The sequence below is a fragment of the Oryctolagus cuniculus genome, chromosome 13 (assembly GCF_964237555.1).
Source record: "Oryctolagus cuniculus chromosome 13, mOryCun1.1, whole genome shotgun sequence".
In the NCBI taxonomy this organism is placed as follows: domain Eukaryota; kingdom Metazoa; phylum Chordata; class Mammalia; order Lagomorpha; family Leporidae; genus Oryctolagus; species Oryctolagus cuniculus.
This window is the reverse complement of record NC_091444.1, coordinates 61346217-61371641: the sequence shown is the minus strand read 5'-3', so window position 1 is coordinate 61371641 and position 25425 is coordinate 61346217. Positions and strand designations below refer to the sequence as shown.

General features: G+C 45.2%; 1 protein-coding gene across 4 annotated transcripts in view; it reads left to right on the top strand.

Moving 5' to 3' along the window:
* Nucleotides 1-25425, top strand: part of EDARADD (EDAR associated via death domain) — a 171871-nt gene that overhangs the window by 80453 nt on the left and 65993 nt on the right. Inside the window, exons 1-4 of one of the 4 annotated variants that reach the window (XM_070055578.1) lie at nt 3864-3961; nt 4420-4504; nt 16447-16505; nt 21346-21385. In XM_070055578.1, coding sequence (XP_069911679.1) covers nt 3902-3961; nt 4420-4504; nt 16447-16505; nt 21346-21385 — 244 coding nt within the window. In that variant the 5' untranslated portion in view covers nt 3864-3901. Of the gene's footprint in view, nt 1-3191; nt 3364-3863; nt 3962-4419; nt 4505-16446; nt 16506-21345; nt 21386-25425 lie in introns of those variants that run through there. The other 3 variants (XM_017347712.3, XM_051820774.2, XM_051820772.2) reach the window with 3 other exon arrangements.

The window sequence follows — 25425 nt, the reverse complement described above, 5'->3', positions numbered from 1 at the left end:
TGCAAGGCTATTACTGAGTCCTACACCAGCCTCCGGAGCTGCAAATCAGAGGTAATGTTGCTTCTACTTGGTTGCATGGACTGAAAGTAGGCAAGGTGATTCTCCAGAAGAAAACTGGGCCCCTCTATAAGAAGTTAGATGGCACCGGCACCGCGGCTCACTAGGCTAATCCTCTGCCTGTGGTGCCGGCACTCAGGGTTCTAGTCCTGGTTGGGGCGCTGGTTCTGTCCCGGTTGCTCCTCTTCCAGTCCAGCTCTCTGCTGTGGCCCGGGAAGGCAGTGGAGGATGGCCCAAGTGCTTGGGCCCTGCACCTGCATGGGAGACTAGGAGGAAGCACCTGGCTTCGGATCGCACAGCACACCGGCTGTAGCGGCCATTTCGGGGGTGAACCAATGGAAGGAAGACCTTTCTCTCTCTCTCTCTCACTGTGTAATTCTGCCTGTCAGAAGAAGAAGGAGAAGGAGAAGGAGAAGGAGAAGGAGAAGGAGAAGGAGAAGAAGTTGAAGTTGTTAGATGGCAAAACAGAGACCTAGTACAACTACTTTAAAGCACTCTGAACACAATTTAATAAGCATCTGGAAGCCAGTGCTGAGGCATAGTGGGTTAAGCATCTTCCTGTGGCATGCTCTCTCTCTCTCTTACTCTACCTCTCAGATAAATACATGAATCTTTAAAAATAAATATCTATTCCAAAAATGAGGAGATCTACAAATTTAGTGCTTCATTGGGTCCTTTTCATCACACACAATCCCATAAGAGCATATAAAGCAAATGTATTATGTGTGTAAATATGTATTTTTTTATTTTTATTTTTTTGACAGGCAGAGTAGACAGTGAGAGAGAGAGAGAGAAAGGTCTTCCTTTGCCGTTGCTTCACCCTCCAATGGCCGCCGCGGCCGGCGTGTTGCAGCCGGCGCACCGCGCTGATCCGATGGCAGGAGCCAGGTACTTATCCTGGTCTCCCATGGGGTGCAGGGCCCAAGCACTTGGGCCATCCTCCACTGCACTCCCTGGCCACAGCAGAGGGCTGGCCTGGAAGAGGGGCAACCGGGACAGAATCCGGTGCCCCGACCGGGACAAGAACCCTGTGTGCTGGCGCAGCAAGGCGGAGGATTAGGCTAGTGAGCCATGGCGCCGGCCGTAAATATGTATTAATTTAATACATATAATGCATATCTGAAAGGCACAGAGATAGAGAAAGCAGACAAAAATCTCCCACTCACTGTTTCACTCCCTGAATGACAATACCTGGGACCAGGCCAGGCCAAAGCCTGGAGCCTGGAACCCAATCCTGATGCCCCACTTGAGCCTGCTACCTACCAGTGTGCCTATTCACAGAAAGCTGGAAAACTCAGCTGTAGATATTGTCTGTGGGGATAGTGTTAAAAAATTGCATTACGAATTGCTACCAATTAATCCACTGATCATGCTATGTATAAACACTGTAATTAATATTAGCTCATGGGGCAAGTGCTGTTACATAGCAGGTTAAGCCACTCCCTGTGAGCTGGCATCCCATATGGGCCACTGGTTTGTGTCCTGGCTGCTCCACTTTCAATCTAGCTCCCTGCTGATGCACCTGGGAAAGCAACAGAGAATGGCCCAAGTGCTTGGGCCCCTACACTCACATGGGAGATCCAGAATAAGGTCCTAGCTCCTGGCTTTGGTCTGGCCTAGCTCCCGCCATTGTGGCCATCTCAGGGAGTGAACCAGCAAATGGAAGATTCTCTGTCTGTCTCTGTATCTCTCTGTCTCTGTCTCTAACTCTGCCTCTCAAGTAAAATAATTTAAAAAAAATTAGTTCATTTTTTGTAACAAGGGCAATAATAGCTTCTCTGAATAGATTAACTTCCAAAGAAAGAATGAAGGCAAAAATGTAGCTGCTGTATTTATACCTACTGTGTGACAGGCACTGGTTTAAGTATTTTTAAGTATATATTGTTTCAGCGATTTTCACAATTCCGCAAACCCTTACAGACTCAGAGCTTTTGTTTTTTGCTTAAGGTAGCATAACCTCATGGTGATAGGCTCAGGAGTCAAATCCAGCATGGTTGACACTATGATTACTAAATCTGCTAATATCCATTGATCAGAAAAGGAAGATTGGAGGTCACTAAAAGAGCAGCAAAGCTGGAGTGGGTGTTGTGGTGCATTGAATTAAACTGTTGCTTGGGACTCTCACATCCCATATTGGAGTGCTTGGTTGAGTTGCTGCTACTCTACAGCTTCTGATCCAGCTGCTTATTAATGTGCCTGGGAGGTAGTGTGTGATGACCCATGTACTTGGGCTCCTGCCACCCCCGTGGGAGATCTGGATGGTGTTCCTGGCTCCTGGCTTCAGCCTGGCTAAACCCCAGCTGTTATGGGTATTTGGGGGGGGGGGGTGAACCAGTAGATGTAAGCTCTTTCTATCTCTCTCTTACTCTCCCTTTCATATCAATAAATAAATAAAAATCTTTTAAAAATCAGGAAGTAGTAGAAATATGAAATTGAACATATCTCTCTGAGATTCTTGAGTATCTGGGTGCTATTAGGAAATATTGAAAATGTCTATTTTCAAAAGTGTTTTAAAACATTCTTTGGGCTGCACTAGAAGAAAGTGCTGACAATTTGCTAACAGCAAATTGCGTGAGGACCCTTTGGGAACTCAGTGTCTGAGAATTATTTTTGAATTAATTTTTTGTAAATTTCAAAATATCATAGCTTCCATTTGCATTATACTTTATATATCACAAAGCACACAGGAAAAAAAAGATAATGATGAAGAGATTTTGATTCATAGGGAAGGAGGCACAAAAAAATGGAATGAAAGGGAAAAACATGTACCTCATCAGTCTTCTTTCTGAAAAAATTAACCTTAAAATGCATTTCTACCACCCAGCTTCTATTTGATATAGTGAAAGATAGGCATGATAAGAGGATGAATTACAGTTCAGAGTTTTGTAAAGCAAACCCTCATTAGAGTGACACTTGAGGTTGTGCTGCTGAGAAAGAGAGAGCCTAACTTGACTTGTGGTTCCTGACAGCCAACCTCACAAACAATTCCATCTGCATGTAAAGTACAGAAAGAACCACAAACCAAACCTCAAAATGGATTCTATGAGAAAATACCCTTAAAAAAATTCCCTTCCTATCAGAAGGTAGACCAAGAGGAAGTTTATCCTCCCACCCACAAATTTGCAAGAGCTTTCGTCTTCAAGTTTTTGCTGTGGTTCAGCATACAGTGAGCACCCTCTTCTCTTGAACGTATTTCTTCCATGGAAAATTCCAGAGAATAAGACGGCAGTCTTCAATGTGCCATGGGCCTCAGGACGACTAAACAGATGGGGAGAGGCACAAAGCAACCTGCTGGTCACCAAGAGGGTATGTAGACACTTGCCACTCTCCTGAATCTTTCAGGGCTCAGTGTTCAGCTAGAGGTTACTTCCGTACGGTAACTGACTGATAATATTGTACACTAACTACTATTCTTAACTCTTTCAAACCAATTTTTGTGATTGAGTTCTTAGGTATGAAGGTATCAATGATTTAAAACTCTTTAGAGATTCCTAGTAAATTTAAATTGCCTGTAACATTCCAATAATAAATTAAGTTTTAATTAAATGTTTAGTTAAAATGTAGCAATATTAAATATATTCTTAATAAATTATTGCAATCAATGCTCACTTAAGGAAGTGGTATAAAATCCCATTTGAATCAAACAAGTTATATTTTTAGAGGACCAGTTGAGCATTTCCCAGAGAACCTGAAGCAGTGTTTTCTAGAGAGGCTATGAGTGTGCGCCTCAAGTCTGCTTTGTGTAGCATTCACCCTGGAGGTCATGTAATAACTAATGCCAAAGAACAATCCAAATAGAAAGTATTAGCGTGTGCCATCATGCAGCGGCACAGTCTGTCTAAAGATGAGGAAATTGTTTAAATATCAGATCGCCGGCAGGCATCTCGGCCCAGGCCTGTGTGAGGTGAGTCCCAGCTGGGGAGCGATTAGGGAGCCGGGAAGGCGACCTGCGGCGGCCGTTTCGTCTGTCCCGTGGCTGCAATAGTCTTAGCCCCGCGGTGGGACCCGCACAGGGGAACGTGGGCGCGGGACAGGAAGTGCACCAGGGGCACAGGGGATGCCCTGGACCCCAGCGGGGGCGGGGGGCGGGAGCTCTCTCTGCGCTCCAGCCTGCTGCCTTGGAGCCTCGGCCCCCGCCGCACGCCTCTGGAGGGAGGGACGCGCAGAGAAGGGGCTTTGCTAATTGGCAAAGCAGGAAGTGAGCACGAGGAAGAAGCGGTGGAAACGGAGACGGGGAGAAGGAGGAGGAGGTAGAGGAGGAGGAGGAGGTGGAGGTGGAGCAGGGGCGCGCAGAGCTGCCTAGCTTTGCTGGGAGCGCGTTGGAAGAGCAGGATTTTACTGTGGTCCCGCTCTCCTCCCCAGTCCCGGAGGCCGCCCAGCCCGACTCGGGCGCTCGTCTGCCCCCATCCTGCCCCCATGGCTTCTCCGGACGACCCTCTGCGCGCAGGTAAAGTGACACCGCGCTGCGCACCCACCTGGAGCGGGGACCACTGGCCGGGAGCTCGCGAGGCACCCACGGATGCGGCGGGGTGTCGGGGCAGAGCCTCGGTGACCCCAAGGGGTATCCCGGGGGCCACCTGGGCCCCGAGTGGCTGGGCTGGGTGCAGCGGTGGCACCCCCTACTCTGGCCCCCTGGGCGGCTTTTGGTTGGAGCCGTTGCCCCCAGCACTCTCCATGGCCCCTGCTTCTGATTTCCCTACGCGTGCCTGACGCTGTCCTCTGGCTGTGTGGCGACCCCAGCAGCTTCTGTTCCGGGCCCAGGGTGCCAGGTTGAAACAAGCCCCCAGAAAACTCTAACTGAAAGGAGTGTAACAGTGCTGTCTGTGAATCCTCACTCACATTCCTTCTCATTATCTGCTCTTTCTCCTCGATTCTTTTTTCTTTAAACACTTTTGTAAATAGTGGTCCTTGGAGCTATTTTATAAACTAATATTCACAGAACCTAGGGGCTGGTCCCACAGAAGAATTCTGCTGCTCGTGTGGAGGCCTTGGATTTAGAAAATAGGCTCTAGTTTTACCCTTATTTTAAAATACTGAGTGTTTTGTACCTGAGGCCGGACTTTAGATTTTTCTTTAATCTCTCACTTGAATTGAAATCTTCATACTTCACCTTGCAGGAATTCTCTGTCCCCGGTGGCACATAACCTAGGCCGTGAGCTCCACAATTTTATTGAACATAAAAGTGAATGAATTATGTATTCCCCAGATTACACTGGTGCTTTGTCTGCTTTTGCTGAGGTTGGAAATGCTAGGGAGAGCCAGAAAAAACTGCTGAGATGAATGTGTTCCCTATTGTGTTTCTTGAGCTTAGGCAGGGGGCAGAGCTTGACCCTTCCTTGGTGCTTTGTGGCTTGAGCAGTTAGGAGAAGATAGAACGTGTCAGAGGTGCTCAGTAGATTAAACCAACAGCCAAACTGGCGCTGTGAACGGTGAACGGCCAGGGGGGTTTCCAGGAGCCATCAAAGAAAAATTGAAATTCATCTTCAAGTGGGAATGATAAACATTTATCAACTGGAGATGGACCATACCTAGACTGGACGTCCTTTCCCTCTCCATACCCCCATCTCCCATTGTTTGGAGAAACACAAGGGCACGGAAAGGAGGAAACCCTCTCCCACTCCCCTATCCTCACTTCCATCCCTGGATCTACCTCCTCTTCTAAGAAAGGAATTGACAAGGAGCCAAGAGGTGTTTTAGGCTAGATTTCACTAATAGTGCTCTCAGATTTCATTAAGTGATGATGAGGGGTGGGATTCACAATGATCTTGAGAGAGAGTCATTGAATGGGGATAAATGTGAAATATGCTTGGGCCCCTGATGGGCTGCGGCAAGCAGGGGGAGGTGGGAGGGAGCTAGGAAACACAGCTAGGCAGTGGCATCGGTATATGAAAAGCCCCAGTGAGTTGATCGTTTGATATGGCCACCAGGTGGGCAAACGTAATCTCAGATGTCAGTAACAGCACTCCAGGGTCTGTGATTCCAGTGATGGTGCTTGTAGCCTGCTTGGCCTGGTCAGCTTGGAACCAGTGCATAACCTGGAATAAAGGGACTTTGAAATCCCAGCAGCATCTGTGGAATGATGAGAGAACAGAAGATTTGATGGTAGGAGAGCGTCCTATATAAAGAATCTAGCTCTTTAAAAGGCAGAATGGAAATCTGTGGGTGAACTCTTTTTTTTTTTTTTTTTTTTTTGACAGAGTTAGAGAGAGAGACAGAGAGAAAGGTCTTCCTTCCGTTGGTTCATCCCCCAAATGGCCGCCATGGCCGGAGCTACACCGATCCGAAGCCAGGAGCCAGGTACTTCTCCTGGTCTCCCATGCGGGTGCAGGGGCCCAAGCACCTGGGCCATCCTCCATTGCCTTCACGGGCCACAGCAGAGAGCTGGACTGGAAGAAGAGCAACCAGGACTAGAACCTGGCGCCCATATGGGATGCCGGTGCCGCTGGTGGAGGATTAACCAAGTGAACTACAGCGCCAGCTCTGGGTGAACTCTTTAGACAGAGGTAGATTTGAGTGTCCCACAAAGATGAGGGAGACCTCCTAAGGTTGAGACCTCCCCATCACTTGGCAGATGACGTTGAAGAACATATTCAGGCATCTGAAAGATGATCCTAATGTCCATCCCTGCCCTGGGAGTCTATCAATAAAGTGAGAGTTCCTCCCTTTAAACACACACACATACTCAAACACCTCAATTTCTCCTTTCTGACGTTTTACACAGTGTTTGCAATCCTCTGACATCCACGCTTATCTCTTCCATTTCTGCAATAAAACCACAGATGGTGCAGATATGTGAAACCTGTATGGTGGAATTTCTGTGTCTGTGCCCCAGACCATGTTACCAATACTCTCTCACGTCCCAAACACTCACTCTTCTCCCAACGCATTCTCCAGAAAGTAGCCAGAATGATCTTTTGAACACAAGCCTGATGCTGTTACTTCTCTGCTTAGAACCCTGCCCTGACTTTCCAACCCTTCCTGACAAATCCTCAGTCCTTAAATGATTTCTTGCTTATCCCTTCTACCTCCCCACCTCCTGCCCTGTTTAGCACCCCGCTCTCTACAAAGTAGCCACACTGCCTCCTTTTGTTTCCATGAAAACCCTTGCACCCAACTGCCTCCTGGCCTTTGCACATGTTGTTCATGATACCTGGAATGCCCTCCTCCCTCATTACCCACTACTTACCCTCCAGATTTAAGCTGAAAGGTGACCCAGATCCAGCCCCATGTTGTATACTCTCAGCACATCTTGTACCGTTCCTTGTTGGCACTTGGCACAGTTTCTAGCTATGATTATTTGGCCAATGTCACTCTCCCCCACTAAACTATACACTCCTTGACAGAGTCTGTGTCTGTTTTGCTTGGCATTTATCTCCATAATGCCTGGCACAGGACCTAGCACATGGTAAGCCCTGGATAAAGACTTAACGCTTGAGTGAGTGAATGAGAGATATAAAATTTAACCACATGTGCTCCAAACTATGAGAAAAAAGAAAAGTTCTTCCCACATTGGCACCTTAGAAACTTAACTCATCAAGTTAGGTGTGTAACTGAGTTTATAGTAGTATTCCCTATGCATGAGGAACTCGTTCTGAGATTCACAGTGAATATCTGAAGTCTAGTATAGTAGTGGACCGTGTGTGTGTGTAAATCCCATGTGTTTTTCTAGACATACATACCTGTAGTAAAGTTAAATTTATAGGGGCTGACATTGTGGCACAACAAGTTAAGCCACCACTTGTAATGTTGGCATCTCATATAAAAGTGCCAGGTTCAAGTCCCATTTGATCTGCTTCATATCCAGCGCCCTGTTAATGCACATAGGGTAGCAGCCGAAAATGATGGGGTTTCTTGAGCCCTTGGCACCCATGTAGGAGACCCCAGTGGAGTTCCTGGCTCCTTGGCTTAGCCTGGCCCAGCCCTGGTTGTTGCAGACATTTGGGGAGTGAATCAGCAGGCTGACAAACTGTGTATGTGTGTCTTTTTCCCTCTGAAACTGCCTTTCAAATAAATAAATATTTTTTAAAAAAGTTTGTAAACTAGGCATAGAAACAATAATAGCTAATAGCAAAATAGAACATTACAATAGACTGTAATGAAAGTTATTTGAAACTTATGAATTGTTTATTTCTAGAATTTTCCATTCAGTGTTTTTAGACTACTATTGACTGTGGGTAACAGAAATTACAGAAAGCAAAACTGTGGATAAGGCGGGGACTGCTGTACCTTGAAAAATTTAAAACAAAGATGTATGGATATCCATACACATGCAGTAAAGGTGTCTCACCACTCCCTTATGACAGTTAATTTAAGAAAGAAACTTTTTACACTAAGAAAATTCACAAGACTGTTGTGGTCACATGGAACGAAAACAGTCATGCTGGTTGCAGTGGAGCTATCATTTTCTATCTCTCCCACTGAATGAATAAACAACCTGACACCGAATGAGCCAGAGTGGTTCATTCGTGTTCATACAGATATTAAAGACAGACACAAATAACAAGGCTTTGAAGGTCTGAGTTGAGGAGGTGGTACAATTACTTGTTTTGCTGCAATGAGCTAAGGGCCCATGGCCACAGAGTGCAGCAATGCACGCCTGTCCTTTGTTCTGGAGTCTCGGTTGTACTGCACTGAAGGATTGCTCCCTGGAAGCCCTGGTCCTGGCCAGCAGTTCGGGAGAGCCCCTTTAGTGGCAGAGGTGGCAATCTGCCCTCCTCAGTGGCACTGATAGGTTTGGGGGTAGGGTTCTGAGAACTAAAGGCTGAGCCGCTTCCAAGAGCACCCATGTTTGCAAAGCTCAGCCAGCCAGTTCTTTTTCCAAACCCATCTCCCTTGCTTTCTCTGTTCTCCCTCTCCCTGTAGGTTTTTCTTTTTACTTTCTTATAATGCTTCTGCCTTCCCTGTTTCTTTTTATTTTTTAAAATATTTATTTTATTTATTTTAAAGGAAAAGTTAAAGAGAGAGAGAGGGAGAGACAGAAAGAAGGAGAGAAATCTCAATCTGTTGGTTTACACCCCAAATGGCCCCAGTGGCCAGGGCTGGGCCAGACCAAAGCCAGAAACAAGAAGATTGTTCCAGGTCTCCCATGTTGGTGCAGGGACCCAAGCACTTGGGCCATCTTTCGCTGCTTTCCCAGGCACATTAGTTGGGCACTGGACAGGAAGTGGAGCAGCTGGGATTGGAACAGGCTCCCATATTGGATGCCAGTGTCGGAGGCAACCCAGTGCTGGCTCCCTCTATGTTTTTTTTCTCTAATCTGAATCTCATTTTGTGTCCTTCTGTTTCATCTCTCCCTCATCCCCCACTTCCTCTCCTCAGTTTGATCCCGGTCAGTGGACACACTGAGGCTGTCCTCTAGAGAAGTCACTGTAGGAATGCATTTTCTTGATCCCTGGGCCTATTTCAGCCCCGTGACAGAATGGGGTGCTTCCAAAGACAGAGAGGAAGGTCAGTGAAACTGTGTGTCAACCCCCACCACACAGCATTGCTGCCACTCTAGAGCTTTCCTAATCCTGAACGTGGCTCAGAACCGCAGCGCTGCTTTATAGCCAGTAGTGGAAATAGCTGGGGGACCAAACAAAAACAAAAAAAATAAAGAAAAAATAAGAGAAATTAACTCTGAAACCACAGATTCGAAGAACTGCCTTTAATTCTTCATTAGAAAGCACAAAGGACCCCAGTCTTTGGCTCCCTGTGCTTGGGAAAGCCGGAAGCTCTGACATGCTTCCCTCTTTGTTTTCTCTGAAAGGACATTTTAAAAGATGTTTGAATTTCTTTTAAGAAACTGACTCTAGGAACTATTGGGCCCTACCTAATGTGACTAATAAAAGGAGCTGTCAGAATGTGACAGCACAGGCCTTGGGCATCCTGCCAGTGTCTGTTGCAGGCAGGATGCTGGTGATGCCTGGTGCATGGTGTCCTGGTGCTCCTGGCCAGGTTCTGGTTCAGCAGATGATGTGATTGGGTCTTTGAGTTGAGGCAGAGGAGTAGATGAGATTTTGTATCTACAGTTGACTCTGGAATGATTAAGGCTTTGGGGAAGATTGGGATGGGGCAAATATATTCTTTGTGTAGGAAGTACGTGAATTTGGAGGGGAAGAAGTGGACTATTACTGTGGGTTTAATTGTCTCCCTAAACATCCTCCCAAAATGATATGCTGAAATTCTTACTGAACATGACTTACTTGGAAATAGAATCTTTACCAAGCTAATCAGTTTAAAATGAGGTTATTAGAGTGGGCTTGTATGCTTGGATCTTAGGGCCCAGGACAAGCAGGTCCAGATTCTGACAGGTCAGAGAACAACTTGGAGCTGTTTATGATTTTCTGTCTCATTTACCCACAGTGACAGTGAGAAATGCACAAGAAAGAGCCACTTGCCCCGATAGCAATGAGGCCACAGGAGATATCTGCCTTTGTGTCTGTGGCAGCAGTCACACACACACACAAAGATACCTGCAGACATCCATACATTGCCACACACAGCCACACAGCCACACATCCACAAGCAGCCAGATATGTGTTCACATCCATACATAGGCAACTGCACCTAGCTAGGCCCCCCGTTCCTTTATATGGGTTTACAGACAAAAGTGGCCCAGAGCCAAACTGTTACATAACACACTTGTGGGCAGCTAGCCAAGCAGGTGGGCCTGTTGGTTACCATGATAAGTTACCATACCTAAATAGAGATATAGGAGCACAGAGACAAGTGGGCAAGGGCAAAAAGGTATGGGAGCTCAAATCTTCCTTCACCTTCCCAAATTTACCTTCTCAACATGGCTCTAACCCAATATGTGTCCTTCTGAAAAAAAAAAAAAAAAAAGAGAGAGAAAATTGGCCGAGTGGGCATTTGACATTGCAGTTAGAACACCAGTTGGGATGCCCACATATCAGAGTGCCTGGATTTGAGTCCCGATTCCATTCCTGATTCTAGCTTCCTGCTAACATGTACCCTGAGAGGCAGCAACTGATAATTCAAGTACTTGGGTCCTTGCCACCTGCTGGATTGAATTCCCCAGCCTGTTGCAGACATTTGGGAATTGAGTCATTAGATGGGAGCTCAGTGCAAACACTAGGGGAAGTGAGAGTTCTGATTGCTATTTAAGGCCACACTGCTGTGAACATTCAGCCTGAAGATGCTCTTTACCTGTGTGGCTTCCGCTATCACGACTCATGGACTTCTAGAGCTGGGAGGGGATGTAGAGGCTCTCCTTCCCCCTCCAATGTTTTAGGTTAGGGAATTGAGGCCCATAGAAACAAGATGAATGCACAGCCTACCCAGCCTGCTCCCACCTGGGTAGCTTAGAGCCAGCCAAGCGCCCTGCCCAGGGTCCCTGCTACTTTAGCTCACCGGGTTTCTCTCATACCTTTTGAGGAACTCTTCAGAAGATGCTAATAAGTATGAAACACCATTCTTATTGCTATCAGAGAGCTCTGTATCAATCATTTGCCAGCTAATTTGGGGCAATTTGAGCCTTGTTTAGAGTAAGTGATTTAGTGGAGTCCAGGTGGCTTCAGGAGAGAAACTGGGCCTGAGACAAAGGAATGACAGCCAGGAGCAGGGGCGTGGTTCCACATGGGGCTCCGGTAGAGCTTTTGGTCTTGCTTCTTTGGGGCCCATATGGTCCCCTTTTCTGTTTCAGGCCCCTCTGTGCACCATGTCTTATGTGTTATCAGAGCTGCTACCTGGGGCTTGTGAAAACAAACATTCCCAACCTTCTATATAAACTATTTGGTGTTGTGTTTAATAGTATTGTAAACATGCAGCCCCAAGGGCTCTTAAGAAAGACTTTAGGACAACTGTGTTTCCCAATCAGTCACAAGTAACTAGGAGCAGCTCTCCTGCAAATAATTTCCTTGGCACAGAAAAATCTGGGCCTGTAAGAACAAAAGTCCTTTTGCTTTGACGAAACAGCTTAAAACAGCTGCCAGGAAGAGGGCACAGACTCAGATACAGCACATAGGGCACCCCTGTGGGCTGAGACTGTGAGCACATTTGGCAATACCACCATCCATAAGAATTTAATTCTCAATCTGATATACAAGAAAGACTGATACAGTTAGAACCACTAGAATAAAATAATATAGGATCTGAAAATGCCTCCAATACTATTTATAAATGTGATGCTTTCCCCAAGTCTCCTCTCACCTCATTGTCACACTTAAGAAAACTAAAACCCTAAATTTTACCTGTTCTGCCCCTACCACCCTGCCTTTTCTTAAAGAGCTATTTATTTGAAAGGCAGAGTTACAGAGAAAGGAGAGACAGAGAGAGATCTTTCATCTGCTGGTTCATTCCTCAAGGGCTGGGATTGGACCAGACTGAAGCCCAGAGCCTGAACTTCATCCAGGACTGAGTCTCCCATGTTGGTGGTAGGAGCCCAAGCACTTGGGCCATCCTCTGCTGCTTTCCCAGGCATGTAGCACGGAGCTGGATCAGAAGTGGAGCAGCTGGGACTTGAACCTGTGTCCATATGGGATGCCAGCATTACAAACAGCAGCTTAACCTGCTTTGCCACAACACTGATTCCTCTTCCCTTCTTAAATTCCATTTATTCTGAGAGATGTCAGACCAAAGTGAAAGACTTTGTGCTTCCAATCCCTTGCTGTCTTCTGCCTGCATCTTCTTGTTTGCCTTATAACCTTCTGAGACATGGTCAGTTATATCACAGTACTTGGTCAGATTCTAGTGGGAGTAGAAGCTCAGCCACTCTGGTGGTTCCCAAACCTGGCCTGACCAGAATAATGGTTATCAGCTAAGTGCGAGAACCAGATGCTATGGCCTCTCTTGTTGCAGAGGAAAATCCTGAAGCTTAGAAAGCTTCCAAGACTCATCCAAGGTCACAGTGCTAGACCCATGTGAAGGTCATACTGTTGGACTCCTCCAGGGATACATTATGCTGGCCCAGGGTCACAGCACTAGTCTTGTTCAAGGTCAGCCCCTAGCTCTCAGTGTTATGCAAGTGAGGCCCCTGGCCTCTGGACCTGTGACCATTGTTCCTTCCTTTGACCTGTCCTGTTTGCCTACTCACTGCTGCTTTTGGTGTGATTCTCAGCAGTCTCATCTAGTTTCCTCAACCTTTATGTGTTTTTTCATTTTTCTTCCTGTCATGCCAATTTTCTGTAGGAAACAAGACTAATTTGTGGATCCAGTGGCTGCTTATGATCTGCCAGGGTCATCTCCCCACTCCCCATGCCCAATCCTTCACAGACCATTGACCTGAAATTCTATTGTGTTGACACCTGATAAAATTCTACATCCCCCTTAGGATAACATTTTTCATTAATTAGAAAGGCAGAGAGAAGAAAATATATGTTTGATTGCTAATTCATTCCCGAAAGCCCACCACAGCTGGGGCTGGACCAGGTAGAAGCCATAAGCCAAGAACTCCATCTGGGTCTCCCACATGGGTAGCAGGGATCCAACTACTTGGGCCATCACCTGCTGCCTCCCAAGGTGCATGTTAGCAGAAAGTTGGCATTGGAAGTGGTGCCAGGACTTGAACCCAGACAAGATGTAGTACAGGGTTGTAGTACAGGTTGTGATAAGAGGAGGAAAAAAGGGACTTGAGACTACTTGGTTGGTGGCTTCTGCCACTCCCACCCCAGCCAGAAACCATAATCTGCGAAGGACCGATTGTCATGCTCCATTTGATGCTCACCAATGTGTCTAGATCTTTGCCTAGCAAACTTCTCCTTATGTCCAGAATGCTTTCCCTCCCTGGCTCCTCCTCCTGGCTGAGACTTCAGTTGCTCTGCAGGCTGTTCTCTTCCCCTCCTGTTTTTTCCTGAGTGCACACCTGGCTGGTTCTGCACTTCCACTCTCATCACACCATGCTCTTTGTATCAAATTGCAACTTTAGGGAGCAGGAGTTGTGCAAACTCAGGTTGGAGTTAGCCCCTCAAATTGTTTTTCATTTTCTTGACATCACTTTAATTCCTGATCTGAGTCTGTGTTTAACTGGCCTAGCAAGAAATTCGATTTCATCAGATTTGGAGTCCTGCTCCCTCCAAAGTCATAGAGAAACCCAAGATGTCAATGTGGTTCTTGGAAAAACCTTGAATTTTTAGTACATGAGGTAGGCATTGCTGTCCTCATCATTCAAGCCTGAGAAATTCCTTGAGACCATTGGCACTTAGTTTTGTGTGTATCCAGAAGTTAAACAGGCTCAATGTTTTCTCTGATGTGGTCTTGCTATCTTTGTTCTCTGCCAGAGACCAGGACACAGGCTTTTCTCCCAGGAGTTGCAGAAGTCTCTTGCTCCATGGGAGGAGTTGCAGCTTATTCTTCAGGCAGTATTAACACATGTCAAGAAAAAATAAAAAAGGAAGCCCGTATATGGTCTCAGTCAGGAAATATCTAGAGAGAACAAATGCAAATTATTATCTCAGTAAAATTTGGATTCCCCAAAGGCATTCCTAGGACCTTGTGGCTATCCCACTGTATGTGCTTAATGAGGACTTTGGATAAAAGGTGTATGTTTAGTCTTAGCTGGTTCACATTTACCAATTAGGGTTTTTCAGATTGTGCACTGTACAAATCTAAAAGATGCCACTCAAATTGTTTTGATTATTTTATTAAGACAGTTTTCTGGCTGATGCCTTGTGAAGTATCTTGGAGAGGGGGAGCTGTTTTCTAGTTTGTATAAATTCCTGTGATCTAGTAGTGGTCCTGACTGAGATCTGTACATTTTTCTATATTTCCTCATTCAGCTTCTTACATGCAACAATTGGGAAAGCATAAGAAGAATTAAGAATTGAATATAAATTTTTATTTGATAAAAATACTGTGAGGTATTTTTGACTTTGTTAGTTCACGTGAACCATATTGAGAAACTTAATATTTTAAAGTGATAAAAACAGAAAAGTAGGAAAGAAACTAAATTTAGAATGAAATCTTTCCTGCCCCAAATAATATCAAGTCCAGTATGTAATGAGCCATTAATATCATATCTCATAATTTATGGCTGCTTGTAACTAAATATTTGTATTATTTATAAGTAACCTGGTCAAAAATATGGTGGTTTTTGTTTTTTAAAAAGATTTATTTATTCTAAAAGCACAGCTACAGAAATAGAGAGGAAGAGAGACAGAGATCTTCAGTCCTCTGGTTTATTTCCTGAAATGGCCACAACAGTCAGGGCTGGTGGGCTGGGCTGGGCTGAAGCCAGGGGACTGCAACTGCATTTGGGTCTCCCACTAGGGTACAGGAGCCCAAGCACTTGGGCCATCCTCTGCTTTCCCATGTGCATCAGCAGGGAGCTGGATTGGAAGTGGAGCACCAGAGACTTGAACCAGTACTAATATGGGATGCTGGCATTGCAGGCAGTGGCTTAACTTACTGTACCACAATGTCAGCTCCCAGTGTTTTTGTTTTGTTTTCTTTTGTGGTTTTTGCAGACCTTGCTAGAGTTTTAATAATATTGGTATTTAAAAATTTTTTTAATTAATATAAAGAGAACAGACTTCATGTATGAAAATTCTAAGAAGATAATCATACTTCCCTCTCCAGTGTTTTTTTCTTTTTTTAAGATTTATTTTTTATTTCTTTGAGAGATGTCTTCCATCCACCTACTAGCTCACTCCCCAAATGCCACAATGGCTAGGGCTGGGCCAGGCTGAAGCTAGGAGCCTGGAGCTTCTTCCAGATCTCCCATGTGGGTGTAGGAGCCCAAGCACTTGGGCTGAATGCCACTGCTTTCCCAATCAATTAACAGGGAGCGGGAATCTGGAAGTGGAGCAGCTGCGACTTAAACCCATATGGGATGCTGGCTTCACAAGTTTGACCTGCTATGCCGCAGTAACACCCCCCCCACAACACCTGTGGTTTTTTTGTTTGTTTGTTTGTTTGTTTGTTTTTGACAGGCAGAGTGGACAGTGAGAGAGAGACAGAGAGAAAGGTCTTCCTTTGCCGTTGGTTCACCCTCCAATGGCCGGTGCGCTGCGGCCGGCGCACCGCGCTGATCCGATGGCAGGAGCCAGGAGCCAGGTGCTTCTCCTGGTCTCCCATGGGGTGCAGGGCCCAAGCACTTGGGCCATCCTCCACTGCACTCCCGGGCCACAGCAGAGAGCTGGCCTGGAAGAGGGGCAACCGGGACAGAATCCGGCGCCCCAACCGGGACTAGAACCCCGTGTGCCGGCGCCGCTAGGCGGAGGATTAGCCTAGTGAGCCGCGGTGCCGGCCACCTGTGGTTTTTTTTTAAAGTTTATTTTTCTTCATTTCTTTCTCAGTGTGATCTGAACCCATTCTTCCTTCTTTTTCTGTACTATTTATTGGAAGTAACCTTTTCTCTGACCTGATTAAGCTTGTTGTATCTTTATGAAAGTTATCAGAGGACTCATTTGTGTTTTCAAATTAAAGGAAATCCTTTTTTTTTTTTTTTAACAGATCACATGGCAAAGGAGCCAGTGGAAGATACAGACCCTAGCACTTTATCCTTTAACATGGTAGGTGATAAATTCTATGCTAATGGCTCTTGGTTTGCTTTTTTTTATTTGCCTTTGTGATTTCTTTACGTTTCTTATTCTTTAGTATTTACATGAGGTCCAACAAACACACTATAAGATTTTACTAAGGTACACTTCCTTATCATGATATTCTGTGATATAATAAACTGAGGTTTCACCGGGCTCAAAACAGTGTCAGATTCTGTTCTTGTTTTGACCAAACCAGAAATGATCCTTCTGTGATTTTTATGAGGTCTTCGTCTACTTCCCTGTTTTTAATACTATCGGTCCAATTTTCATTACCCCTTCTTCAGAATTGAGAATATCTAATGTGAGGTGGAAGGAAGAAAGTAGGACCAGTTTGTGGAAACTGAGCGCTGCCTGTGTGTTGATAGGAACACATTATCTGGTTTACCTCTGTTATCTGGTTTAATCCCAGCAGCTGGCTTCTGAGCCCCCACCCTACCCCACCTGTCCCCTAGCCACTCTAAGGCATGTTTACTGTTTTAAGGTCTACCAAAGGTTTCACATAAATTGTTTTCTTCCTTAAAATATCTTATAAGATAGTGGAGCAGGCATTTTTATTCCATCTGTAGTGATAAGGAAATATTTCACTGGTTTGTATACAGTCATATAGCTGAAGGCCTGGTTTCCTACACAGTAGTGTCCGGCTGTTGCTTAGGACCACGTCTGTGACCTCTGACAGCATTGCCAGTGTTCCTAAGCATACTGTGTCAGACATATGACTTTCATTCCAGGTGTTTGGAGGACAGGATCTGCTGAGTTGTAAGAAGTTCTTGAGTAGCTAATTTAGTTATAGTGATATAAAATACAGTTAATTAATGAAATGTCTTTCAATCTTGTGCATCTAGAGGACCTAAGATGTTTGTTTTCCTGTCCTTTAGTGATTGCTGCACAGTTCTGTAGATGTGTATAGTGCAGGGGGTCAAGCTTTGACAGATGGTACAAATTAATAAGGAAAAGTTTTCTTTCTCTTATGTGGGACAACCCTGTAGTCGGGTGTCATCTGTTAGTAGAGCCTTTGGTTTCTTTTAAGTGACACTCAGTCTCCCCTCTTTTTTCCCTTCCCACCGCCTACACCTGTGATTATCTGTAACTCCCAGTTTTCCCCGTTACTTCCTGACATGAGGTTCTCTGTCCCTCGGAGCCATTATCCTTATCACTCACTTTGGGTTGTGATGACCTCTGGGCACTCCATGTTGGGAGCAGAGTGATCTTCTCAAAGCTTCCCTGGTATTGATTTCTTAGGGCTATCATAACACAATGTCACAGACTTGGAGCTGAAAGCATCAGAGGTGTATTCTCTTTACAGTTCTGGGAGCCTGAAGTCCAAATCAAGGTTGGCAGGACTGTTCCCTTGAAACCTGTAAGGAAGAATTCTTCCATGCTTCTGCTGGTGGCTTCATGTCATCCTGTGTTAGGTAGGAAGTCAGAAATGAGCTTATGTGTGTGTGACAAAGGCCTAAGGAGTTGACATCTGGGTCCAGCATCCTCATCTCAAAGTCATCCTGATAACCTTCCAGGTGCAGCCCAGTATCTGCACTTCAGACGCCCTGCCCCTTCTACCCAATAACCATCCTTCCTCTAAGGCTCCTCTAAGGTGGGGTGACACCAGCCAGGCTTCCCCCTGTCTGATAACTTCAGGGGAAAACTCAGAAAGGAATTTTTCATATTTACATCCAAAAAGTCCTTTGTTCCAGGAGGAGAAGAGATGGGAAGGCAAGGCCCATCCCCTTAATACCCCCACTTAACCAGACTGTGTGCTTAGCCCTCTGCCTCTCTTCTGAGCCGCCTGCCTGGCCTGGCCAGGTATACTTTCTCCACTCAACCATGTAACCTCGCTCTTCCCCAGTCTGAGTGACTGGGCACTCTCTCAGGTTCTGTCTGGAGAGGTGCCCATCTGTTCTTATGGGATGTCCCTACCCTAATAAACCTTGCTATTTTGCTTTGCACTACTCCATTCACTCAGTTTGTTGACAAGTGACTATTTTCTTCCTGTGGGTCTGTATCCCTCCTCTTGGGTCACCAGTAAGGTGAGCTTATGGGCTCACCCTACTCCAGCATGACCTTATCTTAACTAATTACTTCTGTCAAAACTAAGTTTCCAAATAAAGTCACGTTCTGAGATACTGAGGGGTGGGCCTGCCACATATCTTTTTGGGAGGATAGAATTCAACCCAAAACATTCCCATATGTTTCAGGATTAAGTATATATTCCTTGACATGGCAGAAGACATGGTCTTCCATGAGCGTCTCTCACCACTCACCTCATGAGCCGATCATGTGTAGCTATTTGCCATTCTTTAAATGCTCCACACCCTCTCACTTTCCTAGGATACAGATAGTGCTGTTCCCTTCTGCAAGGAAAATGCTTCATACTTCCTCATCTAATGAACTCCTTCACACTCTCTCATCTCAGTTCCTGTGTTCTCTGATCTGAGAAGCCTTCTTTGCCTTGGGCCTTCAGGTGCTCCCTTCTTTGTAGCCTAATCACTTCTTGTTATCACACTGCATTGTAATTGTTTGCTTGCTTGTTGGACTTCCTGCAAGCCTGTTTTGACTATCCTGCCATAAGCAGAGTTGGCCACAAGGCAGGTAGCAATAGATGAGTGATGAACCAAGCTCCCTGAGAACCTAGGATGGTTCCCCACCTAAATCCCTTTGGCTTAGCTTTCATGGTTCTTCTTGGAAATTGATTCCATCATTTCATATCCAACCCTGTCTTCCTCTGTCCACCTCCAACAGACATCTCTGTTTAGGCTGATAGGTCTTCTGTCCCCACCACTCTTCCACATGCTCTTGCTGTGTCCACCATCTGCAGTGATCTTGCTCCTTGCTCTGGGTTCACCCAAGTCCTGTGCATCCTCTGGGCCTCATTCAAGTGACAGTTTCTCTTGGAGACCTGCTCTTGCTCCAGCATATGTGTTCAACTATGCAGACTTTCAGTAAATGTTTACTTAACACCACTGAAAATATGCAGATGCAAAGACCATACTCCATTCTCTGGAGGAACTCACAATCTGTTTGAGGAAATAGACAAGTACTTTAAAAAACAATGATAGGTGCTGTTGTACCAGTGTATGTGTGTTCCATGCTCTAGGAAGTCTTGAGAATTCAATCTGGAGTAAAACTGTTTGTCTTGTAAGTTTTATGTGATGTATTTATTTTTAAAAGACTTATTTATTTGAAAGGGAGAGTGACAGAAAGAGAGAGGGAGGGGGACAGAGAGAGATCTCCCTTTGCTGGTTCACTCCTGAAATGACTGCAACTGTCAGGGCTGGTCCAGGCTGAAGCCAAGGACCAGGAACTCCATTTGGGTTTCCCACATGGATGCAATTATTTTGGCCATCCTCTGCTACTTTCACAGGCACATTAGCAGGGAGTTGGATTGGAAGTGGAAGTTGGATTGGAAGTGGAGCAAGCCTGCACCTCGGCTCACTAGGCTAATCTTCTGCCTGCAGCACCAGCACCCTGGGTTCTAGTCCTGGTCGGGGCACTGGATTCTGTCCCAGTTGCTCCTCTTCCAGTCCAGCTCTCTGCTGTGGCCCGGGAAGGCAGTGAAGGATGGCCCAAGTGCTTGGGCCCTGCACCCGCATGGGAGACCAGGAGGAAGCACCTGGCTCCTGGCTTTGGATCGGCGCAGCGTGCTGGCCGTAGCGGCCATCCGTTGGGTGAACCAACGGAAGGAAGACCTTTCTCTCTATCTGTCTCTCTCTCTCTCACTGTCTAACTCTGCCTGTCAAAAAAAAGGAAGTGGAGCAGGTGGGACACAAACTGGCACTCCGACATGGGATGCCAGCATTGCAGAAGCTAGCTTAGCTCACAGCACCACAGCAATGGCCCTTGTAATTGATTGATTAATTAATTCTTAGTTAGGCACTTATTTTGCAGGATAGAGAAGTTCTCAACCTTAACTGCCCACCTCCAAAGAATCACCAAGGAAAGGCATTTGAAACAGATGCCTTGTTTCCACTTTTGTTTATTTTCCTTATTTGTCAAAGAAAGACATGGATGAGACCTATAGGAAATTTGGAAGGTGTAACTTTGTTGAGGCTGGAGGGCAGGGTGGAATAGAGTGGGAGCTGAGTAGGGCTTGGGGTACAAGAGAGGGCAATTGGGCACATTCTCACTCCTGAAATGGAAGCCTTCAGGGAGTGTCTGCAGTGTTTACTCTGAAATATGTTTTCAGAACATTGGATACCTACATATAAATATGAACAAATTAGCAAATATAGGATTGTAAAAGCTTTTGTTATTTTTAATTTCCTATAATAGTACCATGCTCAACTAACACATTAAGGAATTGTACATTATTACCACCTGATTTTTAGGTCTTTGTGAGTCAGTAGTACACTTATCTTTTGAATCTTGTCCTATACAACCCATGACAGAACTCTGTAGTAGTTGGGTATTGCCCAGAATACACACTCATTGGCCCCAGTGACTTTCCAGAAATAATGAGAAGAAATGTGTCTACCCCCAAAATTCATGAAAAGAAGTGATCCTCAGCTTTAAACCATAGGAGAATAGCATTGCAGCCAAGAGAGGAAGTGTGGTTTAGTGGTCAGAGCTAAGGAAGTCAGGGAGGCTTATTTTTGTTCAGGCTCAACATTAGCTTCTTGTCCACCTTGATTCACTCTTATCAATTGAGAATAGAAACAATCAGTGGGCTAGGCCAGTTGATATGCCCCAGGTTACATATTTCCAACGTTTTAAATTGAATTCATGAACTTTCCTAAGGCAAAGCTTTCTTTTCACTTTGATCTTGTAATTGGCTTTGGCATTAAAATTAACTCTCCTTTTTTGTTGGTTTCCACAGTCAGACAAATATCCTATTCAAGATACGGGACTCCCTAAAGGTATGTAGAGTTAATATAACTACTTGAACTTGTGATTATTTTAATTTTTCAAAGCACTACTCAAAGTAATTTTTCATATGTAAAATTGTGAAAGAAACATACTGATCGTTTAGCTTATGACTTGTCATGGGATTATCTCAGAAATGAATGTTCATATTAAATCTGTGAATTTTTTGTTGTTTCATAGCAAATTATATGTTCTATTCCTATGGTATTTTTAACAGGCATAAAATAAAGGTAGGCAGGGCTCTGGGTTGCAAATGAGAAAAACCTGACACAAATCTGCTTAAAAAGATGGGCATTTAAGGTTTGGAGATCTTGTTTAAAATTCAGATCTAGGCCCCACTGCCCCCAGAATTATGATTTGGTGGATCTGGGACAGAGCCCAGAAATGAGCATTTTAACTCATATCTTTGTGGTTGGCATGCAACCTCAATGTGAGATCCTGCTTCAGAAGCTTCGAGGAGGGACTGGTGCTATGGTGTTGAAGGTTAAGCCATTGCCTGCCATGCCAGCATTCCATATCAGTGCCAGTTTGAGTCCCAGATGCTCCACTTCTGATCTAGCTCCCTGCTAATGCGCCTGGGAAAGCAGCAGAGGTTTGCCCAAGTACTTGGGCTCCTGCACCCATGTGGGAGGACCAGAAAGAAACTCCTGGCTCCTGGCTTTGGCCTGGCCCAGCCCCAGCCATTGCGGCCATTTGGGGAGTGAACTAGCAGTTGGAAGATCTCTCTCTCTCTCTTTGTCTCTCTCTCTATCTCCATCTCTCTCTATCTCTGCCTTTCAAATAAATAAGTGAATCATTAAAAACAAAGAAGCTTCAAGGAATATAGAAGAGAAAACTAAACTGTAGCCCAACAGCCAAGTGGCCTCAGCAGGTGACTGTAGATCTCAGATTCTCCATTTCCCATCTGGGCAGTGGGGAGGGCAAAGTTAGCATCTGCCTTTCAGGTGCTAGTGAGAATTCAGCAAAATGAACCTAGGACAATGCCTGGCACACGTGAGCAACCACACAGGTGGACAGAGACTTGGCCAAAGATTGTAAAAAATCAGGGTTAGGGGGGTGTCAAAAGCTTTCAAGTAGAGCGGCAGAAGTTGCAAGGGTCTTAGGAAAGACCACACTGCAATGACCCTGGCAAGTGCAGTCATGGTGCAGTCTCTCAAGGTCTTCCTTTTATCACCCTTAAATGTGATTTCCTGTTTTGAAAGAAAAAAGATTGTTGCTTAGCAACCTGATACTACAGTAACCGTACAATGGGTTTCTCCTAGAATTTGTTCTTTATGAAACTTTAAATGTGCAATGAGTTTATAAACAGCATGACTGTGAAAACCATACCCTAGGCCCCTCCTTTGTCCTTATTCATGGTAGACAGTATTACTAAGTACATAATTCCTTAACTGCAGATTAATACATCATTTTGCTTGTAAATAATCCATGACCAGGAGTTTAAAGACTACTCCAATATTTGCATTCAGTAAATAACAATTTAATGACTGCTAATATTTTTCTTTAGCATCACTAATAGAGCAAGTCAAATCATTAGATGTTTATACTCATTTTACCACTTATTAAAGTTGTTTTTAGGGGAAGAAAATCCATATAGATTAATAAGGAAATAATTTGTAGACTCAAAAGTAAATGCAATCTACTTACATTAAATACAAACCAGGAGTCTCTCATTCATGTGAGTTTCAGAGGAACCTACTTTATTTTAGAGGAATCACTTGCATGGTCGGCTCTGTGGCTCACTTGGTTAATCCTCCACCTGCAGTGCTGGCATCCCATATGGGCGCCGGATTCTAGTGCCAGTTGCTCCTCTTCCAGTCCAGCTCTCCGCTGTGGCCTGGGAGGGCAGTGAAGGATGGCCCGAGTGCTTGGGCCCCTGCACCCGCATGGGAGACCAGGAGGTCTGGCTCCTGGCTTTGGATTGGCGCAGCGCCGGCCGTAGCAGCCATCTAGGGGATAAACCAACAGAAGGAAGACCTTTCTATCTGTCTCTCTCACTGTCTCACTGTCTGTAACTCTACCTGTCAAATTGAAAAAAAAAAAAAAAAAAAGAGGAATCACTTGTGATTGGCTTTAATGATTTCCTTCTGTATATAGTCTTCAAAATTTATTTTCTTGTAGCTGACTGGTTAAGCTGCTGCCTGCGACACCAGCATCCCACATCAGAATAGCAGTTCAAGTCCCGGCTCATTCACTTCTGATCCAGTGTCTTGCTAATACACTTCCTTGGACCCCTGCTGCCTACAATGGAGGCCAAGATGGAGTTCCAGGCTTTTGGCTTTCGCTTGGCCCAGCCCTGGCCATTGTGGCCATTTGGGGGGTAAACCAGGGAATGGAATACCTCTGTTTCTCTTTCTCTGTAAATCTGCCTTGCAAATTAAATAAATATTTTGAAAAATAAATACATTTTTAACAAATACATTTTTAACAGATTTCTATAATTAATTTTGAAAGGCAGAGTAGAGAGAGAGAGAGGGAAAGATATGCAGGGAGAGATCCTCCATTCACTGATTCACTCTTCAAATGGCTACAATGGCTAGGACTGGACCAGGCCAAAGCCAGGAGTCAGGAGCTTCTTCCAGGTCTCCCACATGTGTGATAGGGGCCCAAACCCTTGGGCTATCTTCTGCTGCTTCTCTCAGATCATTAGCAGGGAGCTGGATTGGAAGGGGAGCAACTGAGACTTGAACTGACACCCATATGGGATGTCAGCATTTGCAGGCAGCGGCTTTACCTGTTACTCCAGAAAGCTAGCCCCAAAATTTATTTTCTTAATCTTGTTTCACAAAATCTTCATTATATTGCTAGTATATTTCTACTTTACTCATGTACTATATAAAGCTATTCTGTAACTCAGGCCAAACTTCAGTGGGTTTTGAATAATGCAGTTTTTCCATAAATCAGCTGCAGAAATCTAGTGTAATTTTAGTGATCAACATTTGTTTTATTTTTACACCTGCTTTCTTCTTGGATGCAAATGCAAAGCTTCCATCTCTGCCAACTCCTCCGTGGTTTTAGGGATTCCAGGGGGCTAATTCTGTTGTTGAGCCTCCTTCCTTCCTTCTTTCCTTCCTTCCTTCCTTCCTTCCTTCCTTCCTTCCTTCCTTCCTTCCTTCCTTCCTTCCTTCCTTCCACCTCTCTCTCTCTCTCTTTCTTAGGCAGAGATGGAGTGTCTGGGCTGGTTGGTTAGCCAAAAACAGTGAATTTAATCTGACTAAATGTCCTTGATTGTGGTTAGGCAATCCTCTTCGTTAAGCCAGTTAAAAAAAATCATTTATGGGGCCAGTGCTGTGGCATAGTGGGTAAAGCTGCCTCCTGCAGTGCTGGCATCCTATATGGGTGCCGGTTCGAGACCTGGCTGCTCCACTTCCGATCCAGCTCTCTGCTATGGCTTCGGAAAGCAGTGGAAGATGGTCTAAGTCCTTGGGCCTCTGTACCCATGTGGGAGACTCGGAAGAAGATCCTGGCTCCTGGCTTCAGATTGGCGCAGCTCTGCCTGTTGTAGCCAATTGAGGAGTGAACCAGTGGATGGAAGACTCTCTCTCTCTCTGTCTCTCTCTCTCTGTCTCTCTCTCTCTCTCTCCTTCTCTCCCCCTCTGTCCCCTCCCTCTCTCCCTCTCTCTGCCTCTCCTTCTAACTGTGTAACTCTGACTTTCAAGTAAATAAATAAATCTTTAAAAAATCATCTATGTTATTTATTTGAAAGGCAGAGAGAGAGAGAGATCCTCCATCTCCTGGTTCATTTCTCAAAATGCCTGCAATAGCTGGGACAGGGCCAGGCTGAATCCAGGAGTCAGGAGCTCAATCTGGGTCTCCCACATGGGTGGCAGGGAGCAAAGTACTGTAGTCATCCTTTGCTGTCTCCCAGGGTACGCATTAACAGGAAGCTGGAATCAGAAGCAGAGCTGGGGCTCAAACCCAGGCACTCCAATATTAAATGTGAGTTTCCCAAGTGATATCTTAATCCCTATGCCAAACATCTGCTCCTATTATGCTATTTTTAAAAGAATATTTATTGGCTGGCGCCACGGCT